The sequence below is a fragment of the Silurus aristotelis genome (genome assembly GCF_946808225.1).
Source record: "Silurus aristotelis genome assembly, chromosome: 11".
In the NCBI taxonomy this organism is placed as follows: domain Eukaryota; kingdom Metazoa; phylum Chordata; class Actinopteri; order Siluriformes; family Siluridae; genus Silurus; species Silurus aristotelis.
This window is the reverse complement of record NC_139584.1, coordinates 17,325,024-17,338,100: the sequence shown is the minus strand read 5'-3', so window position 1 is coordinate 17,338,100 and position 13,077 is coordinate 17,325,024. Positions and strand designations below refer to the sequence as shown.

General features: G+C 36.3%; 2 protein-coding genes across 3 annotated transcripts in view; both read left to right on the top strand.

Annotated features, from left to right (window-relative positions):
• Nucleotides 1-260: 260 nt before the first annotated feature.
• On the top strand, nucleotides 261-3,735 carry ctu1 (cytosolic thiouridylase subunit 1 homolog (S. pombe); the record flags this gene model as incomplete). The annotated part of the gene is made up of 2 exons (XM_083554580.1): nucleotides 261-756; nucleotides 3,079-3,735. The coding sequence occupies 2 exons, from the start codon at nucleotides 261-263 to the stop codon at nucleotides 3,612-3,614; spliced, it is 1,032 nt and encodes a 343-aa protein (XP_083410706.1). The 3' UTR covers nucleotides 3,615-3,735.
• The window catches only part of pxnb (paxillin b), a 38,310-nt gene continuing 28,967 nt past the window's right edge, over nucleotides 3,735-13,077 (top strand). The window contains exons 1-2 of one of the 2 annotated variants that reach the window (XM_083554412.1): nucleotides 4,428-4,655; nucleotides 12,259-12,310. In XM_083554412.1, the coding sequence (XP_083410538.1) occupies nucleotides 12,292-12,310 (19 nt within the window). In that variant the 5' untranslated portion in view covers nucleotides 4,428-4,655; nucleotides 12,259-12,291. Of the gene's footprint in view, nucleotides 4,656-12,258; nucleotides 12,311-13,077 lie in introns of both variants that reach the window. The other variant, XM_083554413.1, reaches the window with a different exon arrangement.

Below are 13,077 nucleotides of genomic sequence, written 5' to 3'. Positions count from 1 at the left end.
GAGCCTGCATTGTCATTAAAGATCTGTTCCTAAAGAAGCATTTATGGTGTATTTGCGTATACACTACCAACAAGAAGATGTAACTTTCTTGGTAAATATTTCGATTTGCGGTTGTTTCCAAGAGAACAACTATTCAATTCTATAATCGAGGTATTGATTGGTGAATATTATCTGCTCACGGCGCTTATATCTTGTGTCAAAAGCAGACGGTTTGGGGTGTTTATTTCTTTTTAATACGATCAGCTTTCGACTGGATCATTATGCCAATCCAGTGTAGCAGCTGTGCGAAACATCGGGCAGTGCTCAGACGGCCGAAGACCGGCCATTCATTATGTAAATCCTGCTTCTTCTGGGCTTTTGAAGAAGAGATCCACCAGACCATCGTATCCGCTCGGTTGTTTAATCGCGGGGAGACGGTTGGGATCGGAGCCTCAGGCGGAAAAGACTCCACGGTACTGGCTCACGTCCTGAAAGTGCTGAATGAGCGCTATAATTACGGCTTGAAGCTGCTGCTGCTCTCAGTGGACGAGGGCATTACGGGATACCGCGACGACTCTCTAGAAACGGTGAAGAGAAATCAGCAGCAGTACGATCTGCCCCTCACCATCGTCTCCTATGAAGAGCTCTATGGCTGGACCATGGACGCCATCGTGAAGCAAGTGGGCATGAAGAACAACTGCACCTTTTGCGGCGTGTTTCGGAGGCAGGCGCTTGATCGGGGAGCCATGATGTTAAACGTGGACAAGATATGTACAGGTAGATGTTAATCAGATCTGATTTCATTATTGTTTTTGGAATAGGGCTCAATGCACTGGATTGCATTGTCCGTGCTCGTGGTGCACCTCTAATTTCCTTCCAGGCTTGAAAATAACCATGTGGTCAGGGAAGTTTGAAGAAGGAAGGCCGAGTGAGTATTGTATCTGAGAACTTGTTCAAAGGTTATGCAATACGATTGGTATTAAATATTGTATGTGTCAGTGGTTAGTGATTTTGGTACATGTTTTTTCTTGGTGCTGTTTTTCTTCTTCCTGTAAGACCTTTGCATTTGTGTGCTGTGTGCAGACGTCACTAGAGCTTTTACAGTGGCCTGTAATTACAGGGGAAAAATCACTATAAAAACAAAAAGAAGGAATAACCTTCTGTAATTAATTTGCCTGTTATCTGTTGATAAGATAAATAGCTTGTTTTCTCACCCACCAGTTTAACATAACACAAGTTCTGTGTAGAAGGCTTACAGACAGAAAATGTTGGATTTATAGGAATACAGTGCAACACAGCTTTACAGAATAACTAGCCGAAAAGGCTGCACATTCTACTATCAAAGATTATGTACATGACTCTGTAAAAGCTATTTCACATGTGAAAATGTGTTTAGCATATTTCCTACACCAATCCCAGTGATTTCTTAATTAATTTCTTTACTTGTTTTCGATGCTTGATGCAGTTTTCTTAGTTTGGCTTGTTACAATTAAAACTAAGTAACATCCACAACCATTGGATGCATCTTCTGACATCGTTGTTTCTGAAAATGAGACGCTGTACATTGAATTAAGGTTGAAAGAATAATTTCCAAAACATGTTAGTCATTGCAAGAATGATACAAACGTTGGCTCTCAAACACATGCTTATTTTGAACATCAGACTTTTTTTTTTCATCAGACAAACACACCTTTGTTTGTGGTGATCTCATATATATTGTAACACATTTTTATTATTATTATTTATCCCCCCAGAGGTTCTAGGAGTCAAGCTCCGACTAAGCAAAACAGCCACTGTTGAGCCTCTGAGTAAGGCCCTTAGAAGAAAACGAAGCCACTGCCCACTCAAGGGACTTGAGGACTATAATATGGGATTGAAATTAAGTGTAAACCAAAGACAGTGTGTATGGATTTAGCATGGACATTCCTTTAAAATTCTGGTTAATGTTGATTGCATCACACTCCTTTAGATTTATACAGTGCACTTTCATGCTTCACCAACCTGGACTGTTGTCAGGTAAATTGGGTGCGGGGGTTCATAGACTCTCACACCCTGGGTTTATTAAGAATGGTGCAATAAAGAAAAAAAACAGCCACTGAGAAGCAGTTCTGCAGACAGAAACACCTTGTTGATGAGTGAGGCCAGTGGTGAAAAGCCAGACTGCTTTAAACTGACAATAAGGTTGTAGTAAAAGATAACCACTTTGTTCAATTGTGGAAAAGCATCTTAGATTGCATATGCTGAAACGTGTGGCAGAAGATCATGTTAGGTTCCAATCTTGTCAGCCAAGAACAGAAAGCTAAGATCTCAATGGTCAAAGACTCAGTAAACCTGGACAGTTGAAGCCTGAAAAAAATTTAGTTTGTTTTGATTAATTTTGGTTTCTGTTGTGGACATGGCTAATTTGAGTTTTGTTGCTGATCATGTGCATGTTCATGGCTACAATTTACTCATCATCTAAAAGTTACATGCTGTTTCCAGCATGGCTTCCACCATGTCAAAGCGAAAGTCGTCTCAATATGGTTTTAAAAGCATCATAAAATCTAAAATTGTATAAATGTAACTCATTAATTTTAATAATGTTCTTTGTAATCTAAAATAATGCACTTTGGGGAAATAATTCTTGCAAAAGAAAAGTACACATAAATTGAAAGTTTTTAATTCTTCCTATTTACCAGATATGAATATAATTTTTGCACTTTTGGGATGTGGTTGAACAAGCAAATCACAGCACGTCAACATACCAGAAAATAACCATGTGCAATATTCTAAAAGTACAAAAATTTGTTTAAAGGTTGCATGATTCAATCATATGCTTAACATTAGATGACAGAACGAATATTGTGCTATGTGCTTTCATTTTGATTATTTTTATTTTTCTGGGAACAAGTTAGGCGATTTCTTTAACTCTCTATAGTTTCTCCTTATTCAAGATGGGAAGATGATTAGTATTTAACAGTTAGTATTTTATAACATATGTTAACTTCTCCGTTGAGTTAAGCGAATTCACATTTTCACACTAAATATATATATAATTATAGGTTACATTTTCGTATTGCTGATATCATTCATATTGGCTCTTTTGTGTTACATTTAAAGGTCACAATGCAGACGATGTGGCAGAGACAGTGCTGATGAATATGCTTCGTGGTGATATTGCTCGTCTGCGGCGCTGCACAGCGATTAGCACAGCCAGCGATGGTGAAGGAGCAATACCACGCTGCAAACCCCTCAAATATGCTTATGAAAAAGAAATTGTCCTTTATGCCTACTTCAAGAAGCTAGACTACTTCTCTACCGAGTGTATTTACTCACCCAATGCTTACCGTAGCCATGCACGTACCTTTCTCAAAGACTTAGAGGCAGTCAGGCCTAGTGCCATCATGGACATCATACACTCGGGTGAGAACCTCTCTGTAAGGGAAGGAGTGAAGATGCCTGTACAAGGAACATGCTCACGCTGTGGTTACATCTCCAGCCAGGCACTGTGCAAGTCCTGTGTGCTGCTGGAGGGCCTGAACCGAGGCCTGCCCAAACTTGGGCTAGGCAAACACCACCAGCTCCATAATAAAATCTTGGCCCGGCAAGCTTTAACAAAGCATGAGGAGAAGAAGCTAAAGGCAGTGGTCTTTTAATTAGTTTTTTTTCTGCAAGTGGCATGTATAATGCAGGGGCATCAGGTGTAATCAATTGTATTATTGTTTTTAGCTTTTGGATCTTTAGTCTATAATAAACTTTAATTTTTCTTTTGAACAACTTTGACTTGTGTGTCTCTGTGTGTGTGTGTGTGTGTGTGTGTGTGTGTGTGTGTGTGTGTGTGTGTGTGTGTGTGTGTTGGTATTGCAAACCTGAGGCTAATTGGTTCAGTAATACAAGAGTAAAGTTGTGCTACACCTATGGGCATATATTCTATGATGGATTATATTCTAATTTAAATGTGTTTAACCTTTAAAATAGGTTTAAACTATGGGTTTAAACTTGAAAATACAGGCAGACATTAATCAAATTAATCTAGGTTTTTCAAATTATTGATTCAAATTAAAACATCTAATATTTTAATGGGTGGATAATGTTTATAAAATAATGAACTGTGGTGTAATGGAATTTATTTTGCAGGTAAAGCAAGCTTTAGACATTCAAAATGCAAGAGGAAATGGTGTACATGAATATAAGTAGTAGTGGTAATATACTAATACAGTATTTTATACTATTAGGAATGAATTATTTACTTCCTATTTGAATCTCCCTTTTTCATGTCCAAGGTTTTTAAACGATTTGCAGTAAGACCTCATTTAAAGTTACTGTGTTGAGAAAGAAAGGAAATAAAGCCTGTTGGATGTGTACAGCAGTGACCACTGCAGGAAGTACAGTATGAGCATGTTGGTGAAGGTGCACTGGTCTGGTTTGTGTGTTCATTCCGAATCGTCTGTGTTTTGTGTTTTAGGCGGGCACTAGAAAGTGCGCGTGGGCACTAGAGGGCGCGCGGGGGTTTACTGAGTGTCCGTCTTTGATGTCGGCGCCGAACTCAGACCTGCGCGTTCGAGGAGCCACACAACTTCAGGAGAACTTGTTTCAGGGAAAAAATCGAATAATAATAGAAACCTACGCGTCACTGCATTATTCTAGCGACGTGGACGCGTACAGGCGAAGAATTTAGCGCAGCATGGACGATTTGGGTAAGACATTTTCTCTTCTCCGTACCTTTATCTTTCCTGTTGGGTGGTGAGGGGGGAAACGACATAGCGGAAAAGTATGGGTGGAATGGGAAGCGCTAACGTTTTACTTCGTATGTAGCGTCCTGGCGGACGATTCACAGTTTTAAACCGAATTAATTCGCATGTGAATTAGTTTTCGCTGTATTACCAAAGCGGTGGGATTTTTTTTTTTTTTTTAGCTGTTCTGACTGCAATAACTCGTATTTGCCGAACAATTCAGTTAGCTAGCTTGGCTAGCAAGTTTGGGAATGCTAGAATGTCTGACGCATGGTCTAGGAATACAAAAAAAGAGTTTGGAATATTATACATTTTTGGTCATATTCAGGCACGAATACAGTCGCGTCTTTGTCAGGTTATAGAGATTTGGGCATTCAAATGAGAAGACGCAATCGGTTGATTCCTGTTTTACTATTCCGTGTCCTGCTCGAGTTTTCGGCTGCAATTCCGGTGTTCCTCCAGTTCTCTTAATCTCAGTAAAGTGAGTTACTGTGAAGGAATAAACTCGGTAGTTACAAACTAATACCAAGCTCACGTTTAAGTATAAATACCGAACGTCAAACCAAGATTTTAATGTTTAAAAAATTAGCCAATTTTTAGAATATACACATTACATTTCGCTCGCGTGAAGATATGCGTCATTTTAATATAATCTGTAATAAATAAGTATATATATATATATATATATATATATATATATATATATAATTTTTTTTTTTTTTTACACACATACGCTATATTAATCCAGGTAAAGTGAAGTAATAAAAAAGGATTGTAATTTAATTAAGCAGAAATTGAAGTCATAGTGTGCTGTAAACTCGTCTCGGCCCAGGGAATCCAGGTGCCTTCATTTTATTTGGATAACTTTGTGTTCTTCAGCCTCCTTCCTCTGGTTAACTGCCGCTGCTTCTGTTCGGAGCTCTGTTAAATTCCATATAACAGTCGTTTAAAAAAAAAAATAATACAGTTGTGAAATCTGGTACAAAGATTAGGAAGAAACTGAGTGAGTAAGGATCATATCCTTCCCACACATCTGACCAAATCTGAAAGGGGAGAAAGTGCCTCCAAGAATGTAGCGCCGCCATTGGGTCAAATTTGTACCTAATTTGGGAGTACGGCTCTAGTCATAATGTTTGAACTATCAAAGAGAAGGCATCTCTGGCTTCCCTGGGTCAAGAAGAAATCAGCACACCCTATGACATCAGTTTATGCCTAATTGCATTTGTCCTCTCGGATTTTGTCTGACTTTTTGGGTAATGAATCTGACCGCGAAACAGGATGTAAAGCTATTTATCAGTTTGTGCAAGGAAACAAAACTTGGTAGACATTTTCAGGACCATGAGCTGAGGCCATGCAACAAATTTGGCAAATTGGCCAGGAAATACAGTAATATGATTAAATTACTTACATCTAATTGCCATTTTTCTGCTACTCCTTCAAATTTTGGTATTTATTTCCGATTTAGCTCACACAATGCTAACACCTAGCTGTCTATTTGTTCATCTTTATTTCTTTCTCCAAGTGTCAGTTAATTCTCTCCGTCTGTATTAAAAACAAACATTATAATAAATGCCTCTGCTTTCTGTGGTTTATTAGGCAACAGCTGTAAAGCATCTGTGAATGTGTGGCTCACTGGGTCTGGGTGTTTGGCCTATGAATATGCTGCATGTAGCTCTAATTAGAATTCTGAGCTCCACTTTAGGCAAAATGGCGCGACTCTTGGAGGACAACAGCACGGATACTAATGATAAAAATGCTTTCTAGCCAAATAGCCTCCTCCTAAGTAGAAACTGTCATTTGTTTACAACATAAATGTAATTAAATTTAAATGTTGTATATCTGATTCTTGTAGATGCATTTTTACATTAGCATGCGAAACCCTAAATGATTTAGAATTACTTTTAATTACAAATTACTAGGGCTGCAACTGATTAGATGTTTAGAACTATAAAACCCTAATTCAAGGTATTTATGTATAAAAGGTGTACTTATAAAATGCAAATGCCTCTATTGAGTTTAACTTTTCCTTAATGTAGATATTTTAAAGCTTATCGTGGCTGACTTTTGGAGTGCATGAGGGATTTCTCCGTTGAACAAATTCACTCATGCTGGATTGTTTCTGTAAAAACAAACAAACAAAAAAACATTTGTATTGTTTTTAATGATAATTGCAGATTGCAAGTTGACAACCATGATATAATACATTTTTTTGACATCATTTTTGTTGAAAGAAATACACAGACATTTTGTTCATTTATGAATATATAAGCATCTAGAATTAATCATTAAAACAGAATAATTAAATCATATATGCGTAAATTTAATTTACAAACTTTGTAAAAATCACGAAAAAATCACGTTTGAATATAGAAAAGTTACTATTGTAGTAGACAAATGCAATAAAAAGAGAATTAAGTGGAGAAATGCAGTAAGCTAACAGGTTTAATAAGAAAAAGGAAAAATATGCATTGGTGTACAAATTCAATTCATTTTTATTTTTATTGCGCTTTTAACTATGAACATTGTCTCATAGCAGCTTTACACAGATAATGTGGTGATAAAGAATGAATTAAATGTTCTTTATAAGTGTAAATTTGTTCCTGATGCGCGAGCTAGTGGGGGATGTGGCAAGGAAAAACTCGAGATGGCATAAGGAAGAAACCTTTCAGATTTAATCAAACTGAAGTACTTAGTTACATTTATTGTTAGTTGCATGTTACAATATAGAGTAATTATTGTTTTTGCTGTGATTGGAGCAGATATACATATTTTCGAATTATTTGCATAATTTTCTTGTCTGAAAATAAACGGAATTTTTCTGTAGGATAATTTTTTTTGTAGGTGTAGTTTTACAGATTGTGGTGTAGATTTACAAATTTGGTAATTTATTGCACAAAAGCTTTTTACTGGTTATATTTTAGGGCATATGACATTTGCTTGACTTTAGTAATGTCCTTTCATGTACATCCTTACGAACATTAATTTTGTTTTCAGAAATTGAGGTTAATCTTTGTCGTGTGCATGTTACCTTATATTCATCCCAAAAGGCTGTGATCGAATGTAGTTTATTGAGCTTCCTGCTTAAAGATTATCAATTTATTAATTAATTGCAAACATGGACATCACTTAAATATTCTATACTCTGGCATCTTTTACTAAACCTCAGTGATTGTTGCTGTAGGCCAAATATTTTTCTCAAATGTGTTTATCTGTTCATGCCTTCATACTTTACAGTACATGTTTAAGCTTGTCTCTTTAACACTGAGTAATTCCACCTCCTTTGATTCTTCCTCTCTACAGTAACTGTGGAGTGACTGTTATTATTACTAAATCACTTTGTCTACATTGTCAAACCTTTAGTTTTTTTTTTTTTTTTTTATAATAGTAATCTTGTAATCTAATATCTAGTAAGCAACCAAGTCATCTTTCTGTAAGCACAGTGCTAATGGCGTCATTGTCCATGTGAGCTATGGCTCATTCTTTCTGGACATTGCTCATATTTTCAGTGTTGCCACAGCTTGTCTGAAGTAGAGCCGGTAATTCATGCAGACACAAAAAAATACTTCAACATATAAATTGAATTTTTTTTTTTACCTCTGCATTTTATTTAGTTAATGTTGCTGCATTCTGGTAATTCTTAAATAAGGACATTCCAGAATAAATAAATAAATAAATGTATGTATGTATGTATGTACACTGAACAAAATTATAAACGCAACACTTGAGGTGTTCTCTTCACAGATGAATCCCGGTTTTCACTGTACAGGGCAAAACCAGAATCTGACTGGTTTTCTGACACCCCACCCCCCAATAAAGTAAAACTGCAAAAGTGGCCTTTAATTGTGGCCAGTCTAAGGCACACCGGTGCAATAATCATACTGTCTAATCAGCATCTTGATATGCCCCACCTGTGAGGTGAATGATTCTCTCGGCAAAGTAGAAGTGCTCACTAACAGATTTAGACAGGTTTGTGAACAATATTTGAGAGAAATAGGCCTTTTGTGTACATAGAAAAGGTCTTAGATCTTTGAGTTCAGCTCATGAAAAATGGGGGGAAAAATACAAGTTTTGAATTTATAATTTTGTTCAGTATATGTGTGCATACATGCAGTACTGTGCAAAAGATTATGGTATTTGTGAGTGAAAATTTTTGAGTAAAAATGTTTTTAAAAATGAGGGGTTTTTTTTTTGGTTTTTTTTAACCGATGGAAAGTATGTGAACAAAAGAGTTCTAAATCAATATTTAGTGTGACAACCTTTTGGCTTTCAATTCATACTTTTGTACACTTGCACAAAGTCAGGGATTCTGTAGAATCAGAATTTGGTGTAATTTATACTAAACAGGTGCTAATGATTATTTATTTTATATATGGGTTGAAACATCATCATTAAATGTTACAGTACCCACTGTTTTGAACTGGGTGAGGAACTCTGTTAAACTCTACGCTACTAAGATGATGTGGTGGAAGACAATTTCATGTCATAGATCATTCACCATGGCAAGACTGAGCACATCAACAAGACACAAGATGGTTATTCTGCATCAGCAAAGATTTCAAAGCAGACTGCAGTTTCACGATGTGCTGTTCAAGCTATTTTGAAAAAGCACAATGAAAAAGGTGATGTTAGAAGTAGATGGTGTGGTCAGAAACGAACACTTTATGCAGCTGATGAGATTGATGAAATATTGATTTGATTTGTTCATTCACTTTCGGTTTTGTTAATTGATAAAAATAAAAAAAATTAACACTTTTTATATATATTATTATAAAGAATTCTTACTATTTCATTGCATTTTTTTCCACACCTGTTTAAACATTTACACAGGTGTGGCTGGGTGTGTGTGTGTGTGTGTTACTGTGAAAAATGTTAGGCGGTTGTAAAAAAAAAAATATATATATATATATATATATATATATATATATATATATATATATATATACACAAGACTGTAAAGACAAACATGGCCACACATCACCACTTTGGTCTTATCTGTTCAGAGGACATTGTTTAGAAGCAATGCTTGTTCAGTCTTTTTCTAACTGTACTGTCATTAACTTTTTACATTTAACATGCTAACTGAGAGTCGAATATGTAACTTTTATTTGTAATTGTAATTTGTTTATAAATAAACAATAGTCTGACCTCCTGGAAAGGCTGGCAACTGAATTTTGTTTAATGTTTCAATGCTTCAGACCAGCAAACAGCAAAAAGCTCATCAAACTTAGGAGCAGTGCAGGAGTACTTACTTTTTCACACATGGCTTTTTCATTATGGCTTTATTTGGTAAACCTTGATCTATGCGGTTTGTGGTCAGAAAAAAAATCTTGAATTATCTTAAATGGCGCTTTCGTTAAAGTCTGTGTAAAGTTCATTAGTTTCAGTGTAGACACCTGCGGCTTATAGACAGGTGCGGCGTATTTATGTTCAAAATAAAAATCTTTGTAAAATTCAGTGGGTGCGGCTTATATATGGGTGCGTTTCAGAGTCCGGAAATTACGGTACACACACACAATGTATAGCCCACCACAAAGTTCAGTTTCAGTCATTACACTGTTTTACTTTTATCTGCTTGAGGGTGTGTAAAGTACAGTAAACAGCTTACATGCGCAATATGCATAATTTGTATTGCACAAAACATTAAGCCTATGCTAAGAAGAAGAAAGCACATTGAGTGACACTTTAATCCTGATACAGCTGGCACACCACATTCTACAATTAAAATTGATTTTAAAATATTCTCACAGGGCTGTTGTGGATTTTATAATGTCAGGTTAAGATTTTATAATGTCAGGCTGCTAGGGTAATTTTTTTTCCCTCCCCCAACCCTGTTGGTAGCAAACATTATGTACAGTGACATGGCTATCAATGAAGCGCATTTATACAGGTTAAATTAAATAAACCAGTATACAATTTCCTCTTCTAACAAAGTTTCTTGCCTATCATTATGTGCCTGTGCCCGTGAGAAAGGGGCATTTTGATTTATAAATATTTGTGCTCCTTTCTTTAATCACAACTAAAAGATACAATTTGATATTGGCTGTGTGGTGACACTGTATTGTTGTAGCGAGAGAGTCATATGTAGGCTTTGTGTCAGATTTAGATTAGCTTGAATTTGTTAGTGTTTCCACCGGATTGTTTGTGTGTGTGTGTGTGTTGTGAAGCAAGTAGAGGGATTCAGAACTACATGCTATTGTTAATACACTCTGCTGTTATGTGGTATCTTGATGCATTGAGTTCAAATATGCACGCTAGCTTTTGTTTTGTAAGACACTTTTATTTACAAAAAAAAAAAGAGAGAGAGAGAGAATTTCTTAGCTTTCCCATGCTGTCTGGGCTGCTAATTAGTCCCCGTGTATGGGGGTGGTTTATCTGACTAAGTTAAGTTCACTGCAACCACAGCTCAACTGTGGTTCACACCCTGTCTTAAGTTTAGCCAAGCATTCAATGGTACTTCCTCAGGAAACTGCAGAAAGAGGAAGTAGACCTTTTTTTTTTCCTTTACTATAGCAATAGTTTTTCAACAGAAAAAAAAATTATTAATTCTTATATTGACACTCATCCTGTTCAGAGTAATTTTAATAAGCTTTCAAATGAAACTTTTCTGTCTTGCATTATCAGTATTTCTGCTTTTCATATACAATTATGTTCCAAGTCTTTTACCAAAAGACTATTTAATGAAAGATTTGTTTATATGGGTGCTATTATGAAATATGCTTGGATCACCGTGAGTTGTTGTGCTCTATATCTTCCTTTTTGCTCAACCAAACAAAATCTAATTCTTGCAATCACACTAGTTTAAAAGATTAGTGAAGTAGTATATTGTAGTATATTCTCTCCTCTTCCTTGAGTTCTTCTCCTTTTTGAATGCACACTATTTTCTTGGCCATGTGTTTTGGCTAACACACAGTGCTGATTGTTTTCCTGATGGCCGTGGATGTTCCAGTTCTAGACCCTGAGTTTGAACCGAATTCTTGCTACATGACCGAAACAAGAAGACCCCCCCCCCCCCCACACACACCCTAAGGCTTATGCGTGTCAAATGTTCCAGTGGATCCCGGCAGTCTTATTAAGAGCTGTGTTTGTGTAAAATCTAACACCTCGATCTTAACCCATGTGTCAGCAAACACATAGTTAAAGTAGGTGCTGGTCTGTGTGTGTGTGTGTGTGTGCGCGTGTGCGCGTGTCTATAATAGTCTCCTCCCTGCTCTCTGTATGCTAGCCTAAAGGTCTATGTAGATGAGCTTTTATTTTGGGCTTTCTGCTGGGCTTGAAGAAGACTAGAGTGATATTTCTGCACAGAACTATTGCTATTTATCCCAACCCATTAACTGCTATGCCCCCCCCCCCCTTTTTTTTTTTCCTGAACCTCTGGAAGTTACTTCCTTTATTCTTTCTTCCACTTACATATGCATATCATTAACTGGCACTTAACTAGCTTTTCTGTTGATAGTTTTATTGTGATCTATCAGTTCTGTTCTTGAATTATCTGTTATTCTATGCCTTTCACCAGTTTAAATATGGGTGGTATAGTGTTTTTCATGCACGGTGGTCTCGTCTTCACCAGTTAACAGGGCAGTCATCACTGACTTGTAGCTACATGTCTGATGCAGAAGATTGTAAGAGCTTGCTACTGGTTCAGGAAAATATGCTTGTTATTTGCTATTTCAAAGATATGCATCTTTTAGCTTGAAGGATTTTGGAAATTCTGTGCAACACACCCCATCTCCAATCAGATTTAGATTTTTCCTCATAAATTTATATTAACTGCAGCGTTACAACACAATCGAGCAATTAAACAATAAAGAGGATTATATATTTACAGGCACACTGCCAAGAAATTTTAACATGAACTGTCACTCTATTTATAGAGAGAATTTGGTTCAAGGCTCATGAACCCATACAGAGAAGATTTTTATGATGCATGCTGTAAATCAAATTTGCACATTAGTTTAAATAATTATTTTTAACATTTTGGGCGTAGTGGTAATGTTCTTAAATTTAAAGATCCATATTTAGATGTATTTAATCTATGTAGTTATCTTTTTAATAATAAGTTGTAGTTGCAATTCTAATAAGACACACATTTCAAATATTCAGTTGAAATTCATAATAACGTGCAATGCATATACAAAGCATTCCTGTATTAGTTACAATACATGCCACTTCAGAATGAGTTTTGCAGTCAATGTGTTTACTGTTTTTCTATAATGGGGTGGGAGGAAGTCATGGTTGCTAACTGACACAAATGAAGTGTCTTTTGTCAGACTGAATTTGTATTAGCGCCTAGCACACAGCTCTGTACCTTTCTTGACTAAAGCTCCTTTCTTTGGTGGGTCTCCAAAGGAATGCAAGGAATTTATTTTCACATTCTGATATTAACACA